The 24,109-nt window shown below is 37.7% G+C and overlaps 1 protein-coding gene across 3 annotated transcripts in view; it reads left to right on the top strand.

Moving 5' to 3' along the window:
* LOC132603051 (dicer-like protein 4) overlaps positions 1-23,761 on the top strand; it is a 31,594-nt gene extending 7,833 nt beyond the window's left edge. For 2 of the 3 annotated variants that reach the window (XM_060315915.1, XM_060315917.1), the window contains exons 4-25: positions 1,565-1,705; positions 1,796-1,868; positions 2,644-2,684; positions 3,302-3,436; positions 3,517-3,642; positions 4,849-4,987; positions 6,190-6,286; positions 7,448-7,640; positions 7,775-7,935; positions 8,019-8,225; positions 8,384-8,646; positions 8,737-9,011; positions 9,083-9,525; positions 10,411-10,505; positions 11,702-11,907; positions 12,057-12,266; positions 14,680-15,138; positions 15,261-15,533; positions 20,044-20,370; positions 21,844-22,156; positions 22,228-22,342; positions 23,077-23,761. In XM_060315915.1, coding sequence (XP_060171898.1) covers positions 1,565-1,705; positions 1,796-1,868; positions 2,644-2,684; positions 3,302-3,436; positions 3,517-3,642; positions 4,849-4,987; positions 6,190-6,286; positions 7,448-7,640; positions 7,775-7,935; positions 8,019-8,225; positions 8,384-8,646; positions 8,737-9,011; positions 9,083-9,525; positions 10,411-10,505; positions 11,702-11,907; positions 12,057-12,266; positions 14,680-15,138; positions 15,261-15,533; positions 20,044-20,370; positions 21,844-22,156; positions 22,228-22,342; positions 23,077-23,230 — 4,446 coding nt within the window. In that variant the 3' untranslated portion in view covers positions 23,231-23,761. The remainder of the gene's footprint in view (positions 1-1,564; positions 1,706-1,795; positions 1,869-2,643; positions 2,685-3,301; positions 3,437-3,516; positions 3,643-4,848; positions 4,988-6,189; positions 6,287-7,447; positions 7,641-7,774; positions 7,936-8,018; positions 8,226-8,383; positions 8,647-8,736; positions 9,012-9,082; positions 9,526-10,410; positions 10,506-11,701; positions 11,908-12,056; positions 12,267-14,679; positions 15,139-15,260; positions 15,534-20,043; positions 20,371-21,843; positions 22,157-22,227; positions 22,343-23,076) is intronic. The other variant, XM_060315916.1, reaches the window with a different exon arrangement.
* The last annotated feature ends 348 nt before the right edge of the window (positions 23,762-24,109 follow it).

Raw genomic sequence — 24,109 nt, 5'->3', positions numbered from 1 at the left:
AGTGGATGACCTAGCAGTTGAAAAGATGGAATGACAGCCTTGGGAACCAAGTTTTGAATTCCAACAACAATACTTGGTGGACAAAGTTACCCGTGTCTGCGCTAGTGGTAGGTAGTGGGGTACCCAGTGGATTAGTCGAAGTGCACACAAGTTGGTCTGGACACAACCGTTGTCACAAAAAAAAAAAAAAAAAAGGAGGTAGAAGAAGAAAGTCAAAAGGTGTTTAATTTTTGGGTGTTTAGTCTTTCATTTGCTTGCATACACCTAGGCCTTTATAGGCATTTGCAAAATTGAATAAATCTTTTTGAACTTTTCTTTGAAGCACTCATTTTAATCATACCTTTTATTTTTCTAGTTCTTTATTTTTTAGAACCAGGACTTCTCCTGGATTTGACCATGAAAATGACTTCTCTGAGAAGCAAATATAGTGTTTGTTTTTGCGTCTTAAGATTCCCTTATGCTGACTTTTATATCATCTTAGAATGCATTGCCGGAGTTGGAAATAGAAAGCTTAACAAGGCTACTTAGTAGGCTAGAGAAGAAGGAAGGGCTAGCTGGTGGTACCAATATCCTGATATGTAGTACTGATGTGAGAGGTGCATTTACTTCAAAGCCGGTCACAACATCCTGTCGGGGGTGGATGGAAAGTCATTTCTCTGTCCTTGGATAATAGAAACTGATACGGAAACCTAGAGCCCCCCCCCCCCCCCCTCCTTCCTCTCCGTGGGGGAAGTTATGGTTGAATTGCGGCTCACATTCCTGTTTAGCACTGGGAGTGTTAACCATATAGTCTTACACTGTCCAGTTTCAACTGAAATCTTAATATTCTGAGCCTTTTTTAATCTAGTGGGTGATGCTTACGTCCATGAAAAGAGAGAAGTTCTGAGAAGAGCACAAGTATGGTCTGTGCTCTGTGTTACATGGGTTGTTTTGAGGGAATCACAGATACCTCAAAAGGCGAAGAAACTCTAACTCAGTTTGAAATACTTTTGCTTACAACTCTTAGCTTATTTGTGTTTACCGTAGATATGTACTTGGACTAGATGATTTGATGGAGTTTGTTGGGTCCGTTTACTTTTTGATTAGGGACCTATAATCAACACTTGCTTGTGTTGTTTTATTCACTTTTTTGGGAAATTGTACTGTTCGAGCCAACTTGCATGCACCTCGACTAATTTCATGGGGTACCTGCTCCCTCTCACCGGCACAGGTACCTTGCAACTCTGTCCACCAAAATTTGGATAGATGGGAAGAAATCACAAAGTATTTTTGCCTCTGCTGGGATTTGAACTTATGATCTCATGGTGCTCAACCACTTAATTTAAACTATCCTTTGTAATCACTAAGAATAATAAAAGAAATGAACATGTTTTTCTGTTAACTATATGAAATAGAGTGATTGAACCATGTTAAGTGTTATATATTGTTGTCGTAGCATCTTAGGTCCTTTCTTTTTTGGACTGTGGATGAGTGCAGATATTGCTGAAGGGCTGACATTATACTTTATCTTTGTTTGCCACATTGTGAAGGTTTTGACCAACAAATTTGCACGTTGTTTGTTCAGGTCCTTGTTATGACCCCTCAAGTACTGTTACATAACCTTTCCCACTGCTATATCAGGATTGAATTTATTTCTCTTTTGATATTTGATGAGTGTCATTATGCACAAGTTGAGAGCGATCATCCTTATGCTGAGATTATGAAGGTAATTAGCTGATCTGGTGTTATACACTGGCAAACATGCTTCATTTTGTATGTAGTAGCCTAGTTATTCATGTGTATTATTCTTGGACAGATATTTTACAGACCTGATGCAGTAAAAGTGCCCCGTATATTTGGCATGACTGCATCTCCAGTATCAGGGAAAGGTAATATTATTATGCCCATGAATTCACCAGTAACAATATGTCCTAACTTTCTCTAACTAGCTGGATCCAATCAGATTATAGCTCATCAGTAATTTCATATTTTGCCTTATGTTTTAAATTTGACAAATAATATTCTTATAAGGTACATAAATTTATTAATCTTGTCAAAAGATTTTGACATATTGTACCTCACAGTGCTTGTAAGATGAGATGGGATTGTCATGGAATGTAACAATTATGAGATTCTACATGGTAATTTTCGGCAGAATGAAATAAAATTGCACGGGATTGACTTGGAACTGACACTTGAGGTTTGCATAGTAATTTTTGGCAAAATGATCTCAAGTGTGGATGTCAGATTCCAGAAAACCCTGTCTTCCAGATTTATATCTCTTTTTTGGTTTTCCAGGGTCAATTTTTTCTTCGACTTCTTACTCATTCCAAACGAACAAGTTTCTCCAACTTGTGAGATCTTTAAATCTTTAACTTTTACTTTGGATTGAATTTATCCACATATGTTTTCCATGACATTGTCTATGTTAATCATTAAAATGTGGTTTTGGTGTATGGTAACCAATTTTCTGATGTTTCGGAAGTATGGTACCAGCAGAACCTATACCCTGCTTTGACTGCACTTTGGACTTACAGTATTAACCTGAACTTTTCTCTCAATACTGATCATTCTGGCAGGGGAACTGGTATATCTTTCGTTTGAGCTACGTTTGTTTTTAGACTTTCAACTCTCAGACATTATGTTATCTTCTTACTATTGCAGGTGCTACTATTGAAGGCCTTGAGACCTTACTTCGCTCTAAGGTGCTACTATTGGATACAAAAGCTTTTTTTTTCATGATCAATCAAATTATTTTACCTTTTTTTTTTTTAATTAAAAAGATAACCATAAATGTCAGAGTTGCCTCACATCATTGTTGTGGGCACCAATGAAGTCCAAAAAAAGTTACTTGCGAAGCATAGAATTCTGTCGTAGGTTTTTAAGTTCTAGGATGTTTAAGAAATGTCCTTAAGATTTTGACTGCAATTCCGGTGGCTAGCATTTTTATATCCTAGGTCTCTTGTTGTGGTATTTCATTCTTAGGTTACAAAGCACTGCTGCTAAGCCTGGCAACATTTTACCTAGCTGGGCTTGGTTGCCAACCTCGCTTCATACCTATACTGGTTTCATCTGCACCATACTTCTCTTTCTTAGTTGCCTAATCTGCACCATACTTCTCTTTCTTAGTTGCCTAAGTCCAGCTAATGCTCACTAGCTCAAGGTCTTACCCACAGTGCTTTGGACTTCTTCCCATTTTTTGTTGCAGAAGTGGGATGGTAGATGGGAGGAGGAACATTAACATTTTATAGTTTAAACAGTACCAGTTTCCAAAAAGAAAAAAAATTCTGTAGTTTAATTTCTTGTCTATGTATGATCACAGGTGTGTTCTGTTGAAGACAAGGATGAATTGGAACAGTTTGTTGCATCACCCAAGGTGAATGTGTACTACTATGGTCGTGGCTCCTCATGCCTTGCAGAGGCTTATTCTCAGAAGCTTGAAGAGATAAAGCACCAGGTATTATCTGTTCAGAAATTGAGATGACTGTTTTCTGAAGTCTTTCACTAAATACGCTCTGGTGTTTTCATGATCTGTAGTGTGTCAAGGAGCTTCACAAGAAACCAGTTGACAGCACTCTCATGAACACGAAAAAGATGCTCAAAAGACTGCATGGACATCTAATTTTTTCTCTGGAACACCTAGGCGTTTTGGGGGCACTACAGGTTTTGTTGCACTTCTTGTTGTTTACCTCCCAAGACAGTTTTCACTAGCCCTGATCTTTCATAACTCTTTGAGTTTTAAAGATAGAATCAGAACTTTATTGTGCTCCAATTTAATATTTTACGCATGTTCCTAACTGTATTTGGGAAAAAAAGAAGCAGGGGAAGACCTAGCCTACCTAACCACGCATCCAACAGGCAACGACGTACCCAGGGGTCTGGGGAGCGTAAGATGTACCAGACCTTACCCCTCCCTTTGTGGGGGGTAGAGAGGCTGTTTCCGATAGACCTTCGGCTTGAAAGAAAAGAAAGAATTTTGAAGCAAGGCCGTAAGTAAAAATATAACAGCACAATAGCAAGATATAAGGCAAACGAGAAAACAAATTATAATACACATTGAAGAAAAAGCCTACACGATTACTAGCTAGATACTACTAATAGGAAAAACCCTCGGCTACCTGCTGACCTTCTAGCCTGATCCTCGACCTCCACACCTTTCTATCTAGGGTCATACCCTCAATGAGCTAAAGCTGTGCTATATCCTGTCTGAGCACCTCCGCTCCCCCAGTTCTTTTTCGGCCTACCTCTTCCCCTCCTAACTCCGATTATTGCCAACCTCTTAGGCATCTTTAACGGTTCATCCACGCACCTCCTCTTCACATGCTCAAACCATCTCAGTCTCGCTTCCCTCATCTTGTTCGTCGAGACTTGACCAGACTCCTCGGTGCTCTGCAAAATTAAAACAAGTGTGTGCAGACAGGTTTAAGAAGTTTGTGCATTTTATAGACTCTTTTGACCCGACATAGATCTTTTGGCAGATAGGTGTAGATCCTTCTGTTCTCTTCTTGTTTTTTTACTTTCATACTGCCACTGAAATTGTATCTGTAGACATCTTTGGGGCACTTCAGTTTTTATGTCTGTATGCATTTTTTTTTTTTTTGTGTATATTTATTAGGCACTTCAGCTGGAGGGCCCACATGCATTACCCTAGTTTAGATGTTACTGCTTTTCTCGGACTTAAAAAGTCATTAATTTCAGTAGAATATGACACTGATGTAAACCTAGAATCTTGTTGGGTTCCCTAGTTATGATTAGCATAGTTTAACCACTACTAATTCACAGGGAAGAAATCACGATTTATCTTTTTCTAACCTTTAAGACTTACAATTGGAAAATTAAATTCTGAGTTGCATCCTTGTTTTGGTGAAGGCTAGTTGCATCCTCTTAAAGGGAGATCACCATGAGCGCCATCAAATGGTGGAAGCTGAAGTTAATGCTAGTGATGACTCTTTATGTGACAAATATCTGCGTCAGGTTGACACAGTATTTACTTCTGGTTGTGCTAAAGGTATGTTTTATTCTATCGTGGGTTCGTGTTTTGTAGCTATTTGTATTCTTACCATCATTACAAGGATTCTTACGAGTTCCAGTTTAGATAAGATTTGCTGGCCTGATCATGGATTATTTGGTTCTAGAAATGAAATAGCAGGCTCTGATCTTGTCTGACTTGTTAATGGAAATCAAGATATTTGAATTGAGCTTGTGAATCAATTTAAGGCATTTCACGACTTAAGCAGGGCGCTCCTTCTCCAAAAGCTAGCTTTGGTTTCTTATCCCTTTGTGCTCTTAGACAGCACAACACATTCCACAAAGAAGCATACAGGGAGGAGGATTAATCCACCTAAAATCAGTAAATGAAATTTCACATCAATCCAGATTTATATGGATCTCATTAGCTGTGTGTAGGGACTTTAGAACGAAATGTAGACTGCGGGAGGAAATATTGAGTTAGATGCAATGGAAAATATGCCTAGGTGATTGCCGCTGATTTTGCCAAAAAGGAAGAGCATTTTCACCATTGGGAGAAAAGTTCCAGAGGAATTCTTTAGCTTTATCTTCATTTCTAACTGTGAATTCATCGGCTTGCCATTGCTTAGGGCAAGATTCGCTTGGAGGAATAGAAGGGTACTTCCAGGATTGATCTTGGTATCGACTGAGTCTCAGGCATATATCTTTAATACTTTATATAATATTCATAAATAAGTAAAAAGCATGTTGAATATATCAAAGTTGGAGGGCCCAATAATTTTAGATCATCATGGGTAGGGACACTATGCTGAGATAATAGCTTCAATACGAAATCACAGGCAGCCGTTTTTCATGCTTTGGTCTCATTATCTCACCTAGCAAGACCACCCCACTACAGAGAGCTAAGCCTGGGGTGCAAGATTGCAAGTCAACATATTATACTATCAGACTGATGCTGATATGGATTGAAATGAATGAAGTATTGGACTAGCAGAGTGATCTTTTCACACCTCATTTTACCTCTCTGTAGAAAGTTCAGACTTGATTTTGAATTATTTGCCGTGCTTTAGGGTCTTTTAATGAAGACTAAGGGCTTGAGATAAAGTCAACTCCTGCAAATATAAGCCCAATTAATGATCCGTGCCCCCCGAGAGATTCTTAAGAATGTCTTATGTTGCAGCCGAGTGTGCATATGGTGTTTTCATCCGTTCATTTCTAGTCTAACATATATTTTTCATGCAGATGGTATGAATCCTGATTTGGCAGTAGTGGAAGTTATGAAGGAGCCTTATTTTTCCAAAAAGCTTTTACGTCTAATTGGAATCCTTTCCAACTTCGGGTTAGTCATTCTGTAGCAAAATGAATAATTTTCTATTCCTGATCTCTGTAACTCATTCAGGATTTATAACTAACTGGAAACAGAACTGGCAAATCCAGTTTGAGGGTGTTCTTATGGATCATTGCATCCGATTATAATAAAATAATTGAACTAAATATTGATAGTGAATTTATGTGATGACCTATAAAATTTCATTTTACACATGTAAATATACAATAAAAAAGCCAGAAGCATAGATAATATTTCCTTTAATGGATGGGGCTAATTTTTTTCTTATGAAAACTTTATATTCTTTTGAGTGTCATCTTCAAGCATAGTCCCAGAATTTCCATCTTGCTTCAATGAAACTTCTCAAAGAGTTTAGGTGTGAAGGAGATGCATCAATTAAATTGATCTGTGACAATCAGGCTGCAGTATTTTCTGAAAAAATGAAGCATATAAAAGCAGGTTGTCATTTCATTCGACAAAAGATTGAAACGGGTGCATCATAGAATGTTTGGTTTACTAGATGATCAGTTAGCACATATTATTAGAAAGTCACTCTGGCAGCAGCTAAAGGCTTAATGCTGTTTGTCCTGAAAAGGTCTCTTTGAATAGGACTATAAACGATCAAAACTGATGTATTACTTGATACATCTCGTATCAGGGAAATAGAAATATCAATTTCTTAAGTCTATCAAAATATGCTTGAAGCAAAAGATCTTTCTACTTGCAATGATTTTTGTTCGTCGTGATTTTATTCTTACCATTGTATTCTTTAGCTTCTGTGCATTTGCTCTCAATTACACTTAAAGACACCACAATGGGGCTTCTATGGAGAAATATGGAATTAATGTCTTGAATACAAGTATTTGTACGTTTGAACCTAACCAGCTTGGTAGCCCCTCTGCTTTTAAAATAAGGATTTAGTCATTTAGATACCTTCATAATGCACCTTTATCCCATAGAAATGAGAATATTTGATCTCGTTTGAAGTCATTAATGTATGTTTCTTGCAGTCATATCATACCTTTATGGCTTTACCCATTACGTACAAGAAAAATGTTTCAGTTTGTTTGATGTCATGGATGTATGTTTCTTCTTCTTTGTTAGTTCAGTCGCTAAGGAAATCGACTCAACTTCATATTCTGCAATTTGGTATCTCCCTCTCTTTATTTTCAGGGTACAACCAGATATGAAATGCATAATTTTCGTCAATAGGATCGTGACTGCAAGGTCCCTTTCATATATGCTTCAGCGTCTGAAAGTTTTATCTTCTTGGAAGTGCGGGTTTCTTGTAGGAGTCCACTCGGGATTGAAGAGTATGTCACGAAAAAATACATCTAACATTCTCAATAAGTTCCGTTCTGGTGAGGTAATGATTCTTTCTCTGCTCGCTAAATTCTTTTATCCGGAGGACCTCTGGGAGGGAACTCCAAGTTTATGTTTGTTTCTATCTCCGATAGTTCAGTATGAGATTGGTTGCATATCCTTTGCTCAATTTGACAGCTCAATTTATTGGTTGCAACCAAAGTTGGCGAGGAAGGACTTGATATCCAGACATGCTGCCTAGTAATACGATTTGATCTTCCTGAAACTGTTGCCAGTTTCATACAGTCTAGAGGGCGTGCCCGCATGCCAAAGTCTGAATATGCTTTTTTGGTTGATAGGTATCTCCAAAGTTTATGCTTTTTGTACCTTCTTACCAGTCAAGTTCATCAGAGCAATATCTCTGACGCAAACCTCTTGGCAGTGGTAACGAAAGGGAGCTTGAGTTAATTCAGCATTTTACAAGAAATGAAGCTCGGATGAATGAAGAGATCTCTTCCAGGAAATCTTGCACAACAGTGGCAGATTTTCAGGAAAATATATACAAAGTAGATGTGACTGGTGCAACCATCAGTTCTGCATCAAGCATTTCGTTGGTTCACCATTATTGTTCCAAACTTCCACGTGACGAGTATGATCTTGTACTGAATTTCACTTGATATTTCTGTTTCCCTTTTCCTAATTATAGTATATTCTGTTCTATATTGCTTATAGGTGGCTTTTGCATTCGGAACTCAATATTCATGGTTTAACATGATTTCATTTCTTTCCATTTTGCTTGTTTTATAGGTATTTCTGCCCCAAGCCGCAGTTTTTCTACTTTGATGACATAGATGGAACTATTTGCAAATTAATTTTACCTTCAAACGCTGCAATGCATCATATTGTCAGCGCTCCTCAATCTTCTAATGAAGCTGCTAAGAAAGATGCCTGTTTAAGTGCCTGCAAGAGATTGCATGAACTTGGAGCACTCACTGATTATCTTTTGCCTGATCAAGCAGATGAAGATGAAGACCCGATCCATGATTTTTCTGACTTAGAAAGCTCTGATGGTTAGGGAGTATTATTCTTATAACAGCAGTTTTAATGTGCTTTGTGTTATTTTGGTGCTTGTTGTCATTATTGTAATTTTGATGTCACAGGCGAAGATGCACGGGAAGAGCTTCATCAGATGATTGTTCCTGCTGCCTTTAAAGAACCATGGACTGAGACAGAGAATCCTGTTTGCCTTAACTCGTACTACATTAAATTTTTGCCTCGCCCTATTGATAGGGTTTATAAGAAGTTTGGCCTATTTCTGAAAGCACCTCTACCCCAAGAGGCTGAAAGAATGAAACTTGATCTCAACTTGGATCGAGGTAGATCTGTAGAGACAGAGCTTATTCCATCAGGAGCTACTAATTTTGAGAAGAATGAGGTTTAACTACTTGATTATCTTCTTTTTTAAACAGAAAGCCTCTCTTCAGTATTTTGATTACTTTCTCTTAGCAGATACAACTAGCAGAGAAGTTCCAGAGAATGTTCCTCAAGATCATTCTTGACCGCTCTGAGTTCATTTCAGAATTCGTGTCTTTGGAAAAAAATGATTATGTCGACTCAGCTTCTAAGTTTTACCTACTGCTTCCTGTCAATTTGTTTGGGCATAATAAAATATCTGTGGACTGGGAGCTTGTCAGAAGATGCTTGTCATCACCAATTTTTGGGACTTCAGTATGTGCAGACAATAATGAGATATCTAAATTTGATGAGCAATTGCAACTTGCCAATGGTTCCAAAAGAGTACATGATGTTACCAATAGTTTGGTATATGTTCCATGCAAGGATACATTTTTCTTCATATCTGATGTTGTTAAAGACAAAAATGCAGACAGCATGTATAAATATTCGAAAAAAGAAGATTCAAAAACCCATGTCGAGCACTATTATGATAAGTAAGTAAAAATGACTTTCTTATTTCTGCTTTGTTTACCAACTGGGTTACCTGTTCTTTTGTTGATTCTACCTGCATATACATTCGCATGCTTTCTTTCTGCCCGGAGAATCTTGTTTTACTGTAAACCAGATTAGTAATTCAAGTACTAATAAAGTGGAAATAGGCCCTAATTTCCCATTGCCAACCTCAGTCTGCTGTGACTAGAAAAGGAGGAAAATCTACAAATTAGATGCAAAGAGAACAGCAGTTAAAAGGGTTTGGATGAGGTCAATTAGCATCTAACCAAGTGGCGCTGAAAAACGAATTGAATCATTTTCTAACATATGCATTTGGAAGTTCTCTCTCTCTCTCTCTCTTTTTTTTTTCCTGACAATATGTATTATGGTCTGTCACTATATGTCTTTTATTACTTACTCCGAGTCCTGAGTAATAAACAGAGTTGATTCTTGATGATGTAACTTCCTTTTTCCTTTTTGAGAAGGTAAATAACTTAATTAATGTGGGATAACTCCTCTGTACGAGCAGTAACTTCTTTGGGAACTTCCCGTTATTGATGTATGTGTATTCTTGTTTAGGAAGCAATACAACTGGCTTTAGTTTGAGAAAGAATACGTTTCTTTTCATTGCAATTGTCTAAGAGTATTTTTTAGGATGCACCAACTGACCTCCAAAGGGACTGGTTGCTCTTCTTGTTTAGAGATACTTTTGTTTTATATCTTTCGATGTTACTTATTGAGGATATCTTGTCTTCTTACTTTGCGCTTTGCTTAATAATATTTTTTTCTCATAAAGAAAAACATTCTGTCATCACCGTATTTGAAGATCTGATCATTTCTACAAATATGTATCATGTATTTTCTAATGGGTGAGATTTCTTTTACAGTTTCTCTGTCCGTCTTTCATACCCTGATCAACCACTAATAAAAGCAAAACAGCTCTTCTGCTTGGACAACTTACTACGGAAGAAAGGCAATTCAGGTAATTGTTTATTGCTTAAGCTGTAGTTGAGCTCCTTTTGATTGCAAAACTCATAAAGACTTGTGATGCAAGGGAGGGGGTGGTTGGAAGAATGGGTTTTACTTTTGATTCATGTTGGAGCATAGCTTTTAATGTGGTTTGAAGCAAAAACCAGTGTGCTTCTGCCATGAAACCAAAGAAACAACAAATTCAATGATAGAACTCAAAAGGCAAGTATCATTGACATGGAATGGTTGAATGCTGACAAAGTTTGGTCTTTTTCTGTTTATGTGTGAGAAAGAGCACCCAAGAACCCTAGTTCTAAATGGGAATCCTAATTCTTTCCGATAAAGGAACTACTGAAAAAAAATGACATCAAATAGCTGCTAAAATAATGATAAGTTGAAAGATTTGTATGAAATAAATATGAAACTAACTAAATCCCAAAGTGTCATGGGTTTGCTACGCTACTTTCTAGTTTCAACAGTAACATTGCTGCTTCAATAGTCTCTGAACCTTGACTTTTTTGCACTCTTCGCTTCAACATCAGCTTTTCATCACGCAAAATGTACTTTAGCTTATTCTGGTAAAGTCAACCGGAACGGTGGTATGAAATAACAAAATTGCCACCTAATATATTGCAGTGAGAGGTTCAGTTGCTTATAGCTTACGTAGGTGAATAATGCTAAAGCCTGACTGAGATCTGTTTTCTGGCTCACAACTTATAGAAACCTGTGGATTTGATAGGGCAATAGATAATGGATGGCAGCTACTTGGTTTTAATAGCTATTACCTGTTAAAAGAAAAGGATATTTTGTTTTAGAAGATATCTGCACTGGGGTAATGTGCCAAGCAGCTCCTAGTGAAGGGCTCTGTCTTCTTTTAAAACTTTAGTAAGTCTTTTGGGACTAAGCTTCACCAAGACTTGACATGACAAAATGATAAAGCACCTTTGCTAGGTCAGAGATCAAGACCACAATGTCCATGATTATATGATTATCTTATGGACTTCAAATACTTTCGTCTGACAAGCTATGGCTAGATGAAGAGCTTTCTACTTTGATTTAACTTACCACATTTTCAGAATGTCAGCTTGTTATTCCCCCATTGAAAATAAGATCATTTTTCTTTCATGCCTATTTTCCTGAGGCACACAATAACTTAAGTGGTTTATTATTTTGCAATGAATGACTCTCTCTTTTGGCTCCCTATTACAGAGTTGCGTGATAAGGAGGAGCACTTTATTGAACTACCTCCTGAAATTTGCCAGCTCAAGATAGTTGGGTTTTCCAAAGATATTGGGAGCTCATTATCGTTGCTGCCATCAATGATGCATCGTCTGGAAAGCTTACTTGTCGCTATTGAACTAAAGGGCTGTCTATCTGCTTCTTTCCCTGAGGGAAAGGAAGTAGCAATAGATCATGTAAGGGATTCTTCCATACCTAGTAATATGTCTTTAGTAGTATGTCCTCAATCAAACACATTTGTTTTGCATGCATCATTTGTTCATATCTTCTGAATCATGCCAGATACAATTCCTAGTTTGCTATTAATTGTCTGAAACCGGACCAGGTTCTTCAAGCACTCACTACAGAGAAATGCAATGAAGCTTTTTCTCTTGAAAGGCTTGAAGTGCTCGGTGATGCATTCCTCAAGTTTGCAGTTGGGAGGCATCTTTTTCTTTCGCACAATGCCTTTGATGAAGGACAGTTAACCAGAAAGCGCTCGAACACTGTGAACAATTCCAATCTATACATGGTAGCAATCAGAAACAATTTACAGGTAAATGGTGCTGTAAACTCCAAATAGATATGGACCGACTTCTTCAGTGATGTGACAGCACGTCGTTTATGTTCAGATAAGAGAATGCTTGCTTTTTCTTGTTTCAAAATATGGTTTTTGACTAATTGCAAATTTTACATTATTTCATCGTGAGATACACTGAGGTGTCTATAGAAACCATTATCTGGCACAAACACAGATGCCTGTGTGGCTCCCTCTCATCTCACATGGTCCAAAAAAACAAATAAAAGAGCAGAACTAGAATCTCTTCTTTGTTGAAGCATTTGGGAAAAGAAAAATTCATCCGTCTTGATTAATCTGAGGCCTCAAATAATTTGTCATTGTATGAAACAACGTTAATGGCTTCTTCACTATAATAATAAACAAGTTAATTTAACTAATAAAAATTGTCTATTCAATAACCTTAAAACAAATGGGATAAAGGGAGTAATAAATATCTGATACATTCATGGGTTGAAAATGGAATGGGTTAAACATTTTGAGAGTACCTAAAATAGAAATAGTATCATATAAATTGGGAATGAGGGAGTATAAGGTTTGATGATCTCCTATCAACCAAGTAAAAGAGGGGATTTCCTTGGTGTCTGTAACAACAAACTTTTTCTACTGCAGACTTTTTTGATAAGGTAAATATCTTTTCGATATTGTTTGGGCACAAAATCAACCGTATACAAGCAGTACATCAAAAGGTAGAAAAAAACTACAGAAAGATATGGTATTCTACAAAAGTCACCCAATCTTCTAAACATAAAGGATTTCATGGTGCACAAAAAGGAAATAAAGGAAATAGTTACCATTTTCAAAAAAAAAAAAAGGAAATAAAGGATAAAAAACTATTTCTCCATTGAACAAGATTCAACTCTACACTTTCAAAAGCTCTCCTATTTCTTTCTCTCCATATTTCTTGCATAAGTGGTAGTGGAGCAACATTCCAAGCCATGAGCTCCTTTAGGGTTCCTGGCATCACCCATGTCATTCCCAACCAACACAAATTTTCCATCATAATGTCGAGGCTACCGAACAATAAAGAAGGAGATGGGCAACATTTTCACCCGAGCCCACTCACATGAAGCACCAACTAATGTTAGTAACCTTTCTCTTCCTTAGATTTTCGGCCATGAATATCACCCCTCTTGTAGCTAGCCAAGTCAAGAAACACACCTTTCTCGGAACCTAAGGTACCCAAATCAAATTATGTGGAAATGCAATCTCCTCCCTAACCCAAAGCTTCTCTTAGAAAGATTAACAGAAAATACCCTGTTGTTCCCCGCTCCCCACTTCTAAATATCATGGTTATCCGTTCGGAATTCCTTGTAAACCTCAGATCCCAAAAAACTTCTCCATCTTGTATCATCCGGACTCTTTGGACTGTCATCTCCTTTTGACATGAAATTCTGACTATGTTAGGAAATGCAAGTCTCAAAATATTGTCCCTACACTACTATGCCTCCAAAAATTTACTCCCTCCCATCCCCTACGTTGGAATACACAAAAATGCTGAACTCTTCCCGTCCCTTCAAAATGTCCCCCATAACCCACATCCGTAAGGCATACTGATATTTTTAGTCCTCCAAGACCCCTTTCAGACCCCATGTTTTAACGCTATCACCTCTCTCCAAAAAAGCATATTCCTCTGTCCCAAATCTCCATAACCATTTGCCTAATAGGGCCTTATTGAAAACCTTCAAGTCTTTAAACGCAGGCCCACTCCAATACTTAGAAGCCGTGACAGTCTTCCACCACGCCAAGTGAAACTTCCTTGCCCCATCTGTCGAACCCCATAGAAAGTTTCTTTGAAGTCATTCCACCTTTTCTGTAACACTGACCGGAGCCTGAAACAAATACATGAAGTATGTGGGAATGCTCGATACTACACTCTTAATAGGCACTTCCTTTCTACTGCACACTTTTAACTCATTAAGTTCTTTTTATATTTGATTAGCTGTTAATGAATGCTTTTCTTTGTCATCATTGAAACAAATTAATCCTACTAAGTTTGTTTGATGTTGTCTTGATACACCTTAATATTCAGTCATAGCTGACATTTCCTTTTGCTAGCACGAAGACATGTTTTATTCAGACTGACAAGTATGCTGTCCTCAGCACAAATATCTGAATATTGTCAAGAGCAAGCCATAAACGTAACACAAGCATACTCACCATCCTAAAATAGCTCCCTCAATTTCTAGTGAGCTATGTTGTTGGATTCTCAAGTTAGACAGTTCTGCATTCTTTATTCAGTTCTGCATTCTTTATTCTTTTCGTGTGATAACTAAGACAGATAGCATTCTGTATATCAATAATTGAACGTAAATATGAAATTATGAATATAAGATTAAACTGCATACTCTAATTCAATTGGTTTAATTCTCTAGGGTTTTCTTTGTGTCAGGCATATATACGTGATCGATCATTTGAACCCAACCACTTCTATGTAGTAGGCCGTCTGTGTCCTGTAATCTGTAACGAGCAAACACAAAAAAACATACATGGTCATTGTGGTAGCGGGACAGATGGTGAAAAGACTGAAATTAGGTGTAGCAAATGTCATCACTGGTTGCGTAAGAAAACAATTGCTGATATAGTTGAAGCCCTTGTTGGTGCTTTTGTAGTGGACTCTGGCTTCAAAGCAGCAATTGCATTTCTTAAATGGATTGGTATCCATACAGATTTCAAAGAACCACAAGTAAGAAGCATCTGCTCTGCAAGCAAAGTCTTTATGCCACTTGCTGATGAAATAGATGTTCTGGGCATTGAAAATTTATTAGGTTATTCATTCGTCCATAAGGGTTTGCTCATTCAGGCATTCATCCATCCATCTTATAACAACCACGGAGGGGGTTGCTATCAGGTATGAAGTTGCTCTTCTTTAATAACCTACTTTTTCTGTAACCTTTATGGTTGTTGTGTAAGGCGAGCTATGACTACCCTTACATCAACTTCACTCTTTGAACATTTGATTTTATTTTGCAGAGATTGGAGTTTCTTGGAGATGCTGTCCTTGATTATTTGATCACATCGTATCTATACTCTGTGTACCCAGAACTGAAGCCTGGCCAGTTGACTGATCTGAGATCATTTTTGGTAAACAACAACACCTTTGCAGTTGTTGCAGTACGTCAAAGCTTCCACCGCTATGTACTTTGTGATTCTAGCGGCCTCCGTGAGTCAATTACTAGATATGCCAATTTCATCGGCGGACCAGATTCTGTGAAAAGGCCGGCTGAAGAGCCAGCTTGTCCAAAGGTATTCACTATTTACTTGTTGATGAAGTCTTACATATTGATGGATGATGGAGTTTCTTATACAGAGTTTATAATAGTTTGTGCTTACACTAGATGTAGTATAGATTTTTTTGCCCTTCATCCAATAAATGTAAGAAATTAAATTGTAGTGTGTCCCTATGAAAGAATTCAGGTATAAGAATTTGGATCTTAATAAAAGTGGATAGCAGGTCATTAATGCAAAGAAGTAGGTGGACAAACACTTGTTTGACAGCCTCGGTGCTATGTTGCTCGGACTCTCCAAAAATGATGCCGCACCCGTGTGGGGTCCTTCAAAAATGCACTACTTTTGGAGGATCCAACACGCACCCCTGTCCATTTTTGAAGAGTCCGAGTAACATAGCCTCGGTGGAGGGCTTTGTAGATCATACATTCAACACTCCAGCTTTCAAAGCTTGGGCAAGGAAAAACTGGAAACTATCGGCAGAGAATTGTCAAAAGAGAATAGTATAGTGGAGATGAGTAGTGCCATTGTATTGGAATTAAACAATAGTGAAAAACAGAAGCAGCAATCTAGAATTCTACCTAGATTCCGTTGCAGATGGTAAGGCTCAGAGTCCAGTACTTGAACATGAGCATCTAGTCGGGTATATGCAGCTGCATCGAAATTTAGATAGACCCTAACCATACATAGAAGGATACATACGAGGTACAATGCCCATGTCATGCCCGATCGACAGGAGTGCATCTGGACAAATGGAGAGTCCTGATGAATGATATACTGCATAAAGCACCAAGAAGCAACAGAAGTGTGAGAAAGAAGAGAGTTTGAGAGAGAACTAAGCTTACGAAGTTCACTCTTGAAAAAAGAGGTTCACACAAGTGGCAGGGTTATACTTGTCTCTCACAAATTCTCCCGTTAAACAAGACTCTCTAAGCCCTTAGTGTTGGTTGTCTCTCCTATGTGGTTTGCGGGCTATTGCACAGGAGCTGGGTTTACCTTGTGCTCACCCAAAGGCTAGCGGCTGCGGGTTCCCAAAAAAAAAAAAAAAAAAAAAAAAAAAGGGAGATTCACATTTTCTTTTTAGAGCAAGGTTCAAGACAAGTTCGGGCTTAGTTCTAGTCACGACCAATTTGACGATAATGAAGATTTTTATTTGAGAAATTTGACCGTAGTGTTACTCTGTGTGGAGACAGATTTAACGGGGAGATTTTGATTTGCAACCCGTTGATGGTTTTTGTGGAGGAAATGGAGATTTAACCTGTTAAAGAGTAATGTGAAGAAGGTGGATCATTCTTTTTTGTTAGAACATTCAGGTCAAGGGGGAGAATTGTTAGGTGTTTGCCCTGATCTTGTTACCATATTTGGGTTTTCATTTCCTTTGAAGGAAGGGCTACAAATTGACCACAATTGATTTTTCCTTTTCCTAAAGGAAAATATAAACCTCTCATCCTTGGCTAAGCCTTTCCTTGGAGGACTTTGGATTCCTATAAGTTGAGGCTCCTTTTTTCTCACTTGCTAGCATCCACATTGTAGTCCTGTCACGCCCTGAACCATGGTTTGGGCGAAACATGGCACTCGGTGCCTTACTACATGTGACCGAGCGAACCACATGGCTTGCTGAATCATTATGAGACGTATCAAAAGTGAAATAAGAGATGAATGCATAGTGAGCCTTTGTAAAACATAGTAAGTGATAATATTAAATAGAATACTTGTTTAAATCATGAATGCGGATAATATCGTAAATAAGCCAAAATGGCTAACCGACTCTGAAAGTCTGACATAACATAACTGATTGGAAAGGTATTTCAAATATCTACAACTTCCAAGAAGGAAGTTTTCTCAAATTACTAACGCAAATACTCGAAAACTGGCCATGAATGAAGACTGTCTCAGATTTAGACGGAGTTAGAAGGCCTTAAGGACTTCACTCTTTGGTTTGACTTCAAAACGACTATCTATCGCCCGAAATCATCCCGAAGGGATTCATATAACCATCATGTCATTATAATACCAATATTACCCATTAGGACCTGACTCGAACTTACGGGATGTTACCGATATGGTTCAGTATGAGAGTACGAGGTGTTACAAGTCTAAGAGGTTAGAGAATCTTGTTTAGGGCGAGAATTGGCGAGACACAAGTGTTATCCTGCCACTTGTGCGAGCCTTTTTTTTTTTTTTTTGAATTTTGTAAGATTATTCGCTCGATATTTTGTATTCTCTTTTATATAGTTGATTACTCATCACCGTCAGTCAGTGTGGGTCAATTGACTGAACCACATTAATTTTTCGTGTCTCCTTTGGTATTTCTCTTTTGTTGTCTAATTTATCGTTGTTCGAGTTTTGCTTTATTAGCTTTCCCGTGACACCTGATTATTTTGATCCTAGTAATTGCTATCAGGTAGAAGCCCTAAGTTCAAGTCTCACTGCCAACCATTATCAAAAAGAGTTATGATATGCTCGTCACATGAAAAAGAATCAGGCCCGCACGTGAGGGGCTGTGTTGAGAATATAATTAAGTAATAAATGCGTGTTCTCTCTAATAGCTTAAGTTTTTAAGTGAGATGATAACACACTTCAACCAGAAGATTCACCAAAATCATAGGTGATAAACTTATTTTCGGCATTCCTACTAAACAAAATGGGAACTTCTGCATGTTAGCTTCTTGGATGAGTAGGGCTCCTTATAAAATGAAAGTCAATGAATTACTCAGCTGATGTTAAATTCTTTGGACCATTTGGTTGGAAAGGAATAAGAGATGTGTTGAGAATCGGAAGAATCGTATAGCTAGAGTTAAAAATAGCTGCCTTCTTAATCTTTACTTTTTTTTTGTTGAAGTAAGTTGTTGCATTAAAAAGGCATCAAGAAGATGCGTGAGTGATTATAAATCATGGTTATAACTCCAAATACTGCAAAAAAAAAAAAAAAAAAAAACTTGTATGAGCTGGGAGTTAAGAACCAGAAGCAAAAACTCAAGGCTGTTAAGCCACTGAGAGTGAGCTGATAAAATCTAAAAGGGGAATGACATCATTTACAGAGGAAAGATTGCTCCAACTAAAAAGATTCATCAAACACTTGGGCCTAAGAGAGCAGTTAGGAGCTGAGATCCCATCAAAACATCTTTTGTTCCTTTCTGTCCATATACACCAAAAAATACATGCTGGAATCATCTGCCAGATCTTCTTGATGGACTTGTCCACTTTCCACAAACTCCAACTTTCAACTGCTTGCTTTAGACTGAAGGGGGTTGTCCAACTAATTCCAGAAATAGCCAAAAACATAGTCCAAAGATCAGCTGCCACAGGGCAATGCAGTAACAAATGGTTTACAGTCTCTAGGCTGTTGTGACACCTAAAACACCTGCTCACCACTGTAATGTCTCTCTTCATGAGATTGTCCTGGGTTAAAATAGCATTGTAAAGAGCTGTCCAGGTGAAACATTTAACTTTGGGGGGAAGCTTTGTCTTCCAAACCAGCTTCCAGGGCCATGAAGTTGTCACTCCCTCTGCTGCATTCAACTGGTTGTAGCTTGCTTTTACTGTGAAGATGCCTTTCTCTGAATTCCCCCACCTTAAGCTGTCTGGAAGTTGAGGATTCATTGAGTAGTTTGCCAGTAACCTATAAAGATCAGTTAGTTCCTCCAACTCCCAGTCTTGCAAGTTTCTTCTAAGGTGAATATCCAAAATGCTGCCTTCTTAATCTTTACTTGTGGTGTAGGGGTAGTATGGCAGAAGACTTAGATCAGTAGATGGACTTTGTAGAAGCTTTGAGACTAACAATTTCAGCTGTGCTGTAGTTTGTACTTTGTATGCTTTCAATACCTTCTTGGTACTTTATTAGTGGAATCTACCTATTTGTCAGAAGGAAAAAAAATTAGCATATCAAGATTAGGATATTGATAGGGTAAAATAGACATGATTAGCACTTAATATGATGATATCTAAACCTGTACCATAAACATCTTTGAACGGTTGGGCTTGGGCCACAAACTCACGTAGAAAGAAATGTTGTTTTCATCTTTCTTAAGTTGTCTCTTGCATCGTTCTACCTCTTTGAATTTGTTTAAAAGAATTTGTGGTTCAGTGAAAAAGCAAAGAGATTAGGGCTACTAATAAGGAATGTTAGTCAGGTAAATTGGGTTGTGATGGTATATGGAAGCAGTTGTATATATGAAGTAATTCTGGGGTTTGTTGCTTCTCTCCTGAACCGTTAGGAAAATTGCTCAATCATTTCTTGATGAACCTTTAGAAGATGAACCCTCACTTTGATGGATAGAGAAGGATTTTGTACATTGGAGGAATAGCATCTCTTCCCTTATTATTATTATTTTTTTGGGTGCACCCTCGAGGTTCCTGTAGGTATAGAAGATTGGGTTTCGTTCGTGGGAAACCATATCTTTTTGTGAGATTTTCTACTTTTTTGGTAGACTTCTTGTATGCGGGTATTTTTTGCCCTTTATAAATTTTATTACATGATCAAAAAGATAAATCCTCATTTTGCTCCCATGTTTACTGGTTGGTTTAGGCCCTTGGCGACTTGGTGGAGTCTTGTATGGGTGCAATCCTACTTGACACAGGGTTTGACTTGAACCGTGCTTGGCATATTATGCTCTCCTTCTTAAAGCCCGTCATGAGCTTTACCAAGGTGCCGCTTAATCCGTCAAGGGAACTCCATGAACTTTGCCAGTCTTATGGCTGGCATTTAGAGTTCCCGTCGTTAAAAGAAGATAACAAATTTCTAGTTGAGGCTAAGGTGAATGGGAAGAATTTTTCCGCAGCTGCTTCTGCTCTCAATATCAATAAAAAGGCTGCCGAAAGAATGGCTGCACAGAAATTATGTTCAAGCTTGAAGGTATGCATCTCACCGTTCTATGTTTTTGTGTGCACCTTGATTTCAGCTGCTAGTATCTTAAAACAAGGTACTTACAGTTGACTGTCTCTGTTATTTCTTCTTGTGGGAGCTCTTTCTGTATACTATGTGAGCAAAATGAATGCAGGGTGTCACTTGCGCAGCTTGTTTGTACTTTAAAGAAAACGAAATGCTGAACAACCAGCTTTCAGTAGCATGAACTGATACTTGAAATATTGTTTTTCAGGAAAATGTCACATTCTGGTGCAAACAATTGATAAGTTTGGTTGTCTTTCTGGTTAATTCTTCATGCCCATATAAAATAAGGAAAGTAAGCTTGAGGATTAGTTGTTTGTGTTATGTGAAAGTGAAGGTTTACTTATCACAAAAACAGGGTGTAGATTTTTGTGATTAAGGTGTTGAGAAAATCTCTATATTTCAAGTCACTAATGAGTTGAATCACCTGGCTTGTTCAGGGCAACCTTTGTTGCTGCATCGATTCTTAGAGATTTTGACCTTCAGGTATTTGGGTATTGGTTGTAGCAACTAGCTAGAATGATAAGGTCCTAAAGGGAGGGGCGTTGGTGGCTTTATTATGCTGAATTTAAAGTCTAGAACATACTATGAACAAGCTCGGCAGACACATCATTGGTTGAAGGGAGTGTTAGATAGTAGACAGTCCAGTAGTTTTATACAATGTCCCACATTGGTCAAGTGTAAACATTTCCATTGTAATATCTTTATATAAATAGATCGAAGCATGAGATATAATTATTCATGCAATCTCACAACGTGCACTCCATGTTAAATTGTTTTTTGTTCTTTATTTCTTATTTTGTTATTTGAGAAAGTACCTCTGAAAAATTCTTTGTTTCATAGAAGATTCTTATATTGTTATGTTTCCTTATTCTCAGCATTCTTTTATTCATTTACTGAGTTGGAAATTTGGATCTTTTACTTCAATTTTCCTCATTCATCTTAATTGCCAAAAAAGTTAGAGAATTGCTGAACATTAACTACTTAAAATTAGCGATTTTAACATTTGAATGAAATTCGGAGAAGGCAATTGATTTGTTGCAGTTGCAAATTGGAGTGACTATGATTTCAAAACCAGAATTTGAATGGCCCTAAAATGGTCAGTCAACACCTGTTAGTCCCATAACATTTTAATCTTGTGGATGCTTGGGACTCTTGGTTTACCCTTTGTGGCTGGTGGACGATCTTGCCTGCTCTCCCTGCTAGAGTTTTAACCTTGAAATGCAAGCTGCTTATTTTCTTTGCTTCTCCCAGCAGTTGCGTGCTATCAGCCGTTGTTATAGAGGGCAGAACCAATGTTTCTACGCTCTCCTTGTGTACATTTGTTTTATCATTGTTTCTTAAGTAATTTGCGTTTTAGTATTCCAATCTTTAGCACCTCCCATATTGCATTCCATATATAGCTATTTTCAGGTTAATAATGTCTTCTCCAATCTGCAGGCTGAAGGCTATAGGCCCAAGTCCAAAACACTGGAGCAAGTGCTAAAAACAGCCAACAAGGAGGAACCTAAACTGATAGGATATGATGAAACACCCTGTGTTGTTGCTGCTAGTTGTGATGACTTGGAGAAGCATGAAACATCTGAAAGTGATCGTGACTTAAAAGTATCCCCTATTAGTGAGGAACTCGCAAGGAATTGCAATTTCAAGTTTAAGCCTGGGAGAAAGAAGTTGTCCCCAGAGGCAGCTGTACAATGCAATTCTGAGCAGACCATCATGAGTAATGGCTCTAATGCAGATTCAAAAGCTACAGGTATCAATGAAAAAGGATATTTATCTGCTTTGTTATCCATGTTGTCATTTTCTTACTCCAAAACATTTCAGGTGGTTCAAAAAATGAATCGGCAAAATCACGTTTGCATGAGATGTGTGCTGCCTGCTGCTGGAAACCTCCTATATTTGAATGTTGCAAGGAGACAGGACTAAGCCACTTGAAAGAGTATGTACCGAACTAGTAAAGAGTAGTTCTTATTTTCATTCCCAAATTTTGAGTAGATTCTTGGAATCATGAATAAGTAAACTAAATGGTAGTAAACAACTGAATTAACTAATTACATAGTTGCAAAGTATCGAGTTTCATGAAATGGCTCAAAATTGAACAAATAAAAAGTTTTACTGGAAATAACAATGACGTAACACATGAAGCCTAGGCAATTTTGAAGAGTTCCTCCAATGAGAGGTAGAAAGCAATGCACCACAAAGAAAAGAACTTCTGCTTGAGATGGTAGCGATAAGCAGTCATATTTTGCCTCGTCTTTACCGACTTCTTTTGACAGAACTCATGTGGTTAATTTCTTGCACTATTTAATTGTTTGATATTTACTTGCACTTGCAGTTCGTACTTTCAATTATTGGAACCTATGATTAAAGAAAAATACTTGCTGGTCATATGGTTTAATGTTGTCCATGAGGACCCTTGTATTGCTACAAGGCTTTCTTCTGATCCAACCAAGAAATGTTGACACCACAAACATCATCCTTCGTTCTTGATTATTTTTTAGCAGTGTGCCCCGAAAGTCCTCGACGTAATGTCCCTGGATAGATTGAGAGAAAGGGAGAGAGATTAAAAAAAGTAGTAATAGCTTATGTTTGCCCTCGAATAACCGCAAAATTTCCATGTTTTCCAAACTGCTTATGTATGTTCCCTCCTTCACTTTGACAAATCATCTTCAGGTTTACTTTCCGGGTGGTGGTGGAGATCGAAGAAACATCCAGAGTTATAGAGTCTTATGGAGAACCTCGGGCAAAAAAGAAAGATGCAGCTGAGCATGCAGCAGAAGGGGCACTTTGGTTCTTGAAGAAGGAAGGATATTTGTTTGACAACTGAGAGCGCTTAGCCATAGAACACCAATTTGATTGTAATTAACAAAAAACTGTATGTAGAATCTTTAATGCGACGATTATGTGGCTATATGTCAATCCTATGTGTATAGGGCATAGAATGTTGTATATTAACCAAGTTGTCTACCGGAAACAACCTCTCTATCTCACAAAGGTCGGTAAGATCTACATATATCCTATCTTACCCAGACCCCACTTGTGGGATTAGACTGGGTATGTTGTTGACCGGAAGAATTTATAGTCTCTACCTCACAAGCTAAAGGTAAGGTCTGCGTATACACCCAGATCCCACTTTGTGGGATTACACTGGGTTTGTTGTTGACTAGAAGAATTTATAGAGTGATTATGGGGTGCAAATAGAATAGGTGCTAAATGATGTAATTTTACCTTCTTGGGGAAGTGTATAAGGTCTTGAAATGATATTTGGCCTGCTATTTTTGGGAGGTCAGCCTTCCCAAACAATGCTTGTTAATTTGATGCATAACATGCTATTATCTATGGAAGTAATATTTACGAAGTTTCTAGTAATTATAATCGAGTCTCATATCACTTTATTACCTCCCAGGGCAAACGACGTCCTGATTTGTAAAATAGAGACCTGAGGGGTCATTTTACCCAATTTATACCGAATAACAAGGAGCCTTTGTCCATAAAAAAAAATGTTGTTTTGGTTATACATTGAACTTGTTTTTGGAATTTTTTTAAAGATGAATTTTTCAAATTTGAAAATCACAGAAAAATCAACTCTTTTTAAAGTTAAATGTATGGACAAAAACAACTTTAATTTTGAAACACACTTTTTCAATTTAACTTTAAGTATTACTTTTCATCAAATATCATATTTATGTACGAATGCCAATAAATG

This window comes from Lycium barbarum, chromosome 7 (assembly GCF_019175385.1).
Source record: "Lycium barbarum isolate Lr01 chromosome 7, ASM1917538v2, whole genome shotgun sequence".
NCBI lineage: Eukaryota > Viridiplantae > Streptophyta > Magnoliopsida > Solanales > Solanaceae > Lycium > Lycium barbarum.
Note: the sequence above shows the minus strand (reverse complement) of the source record. Positions and strands in the feature narration are given on the sequence as shown.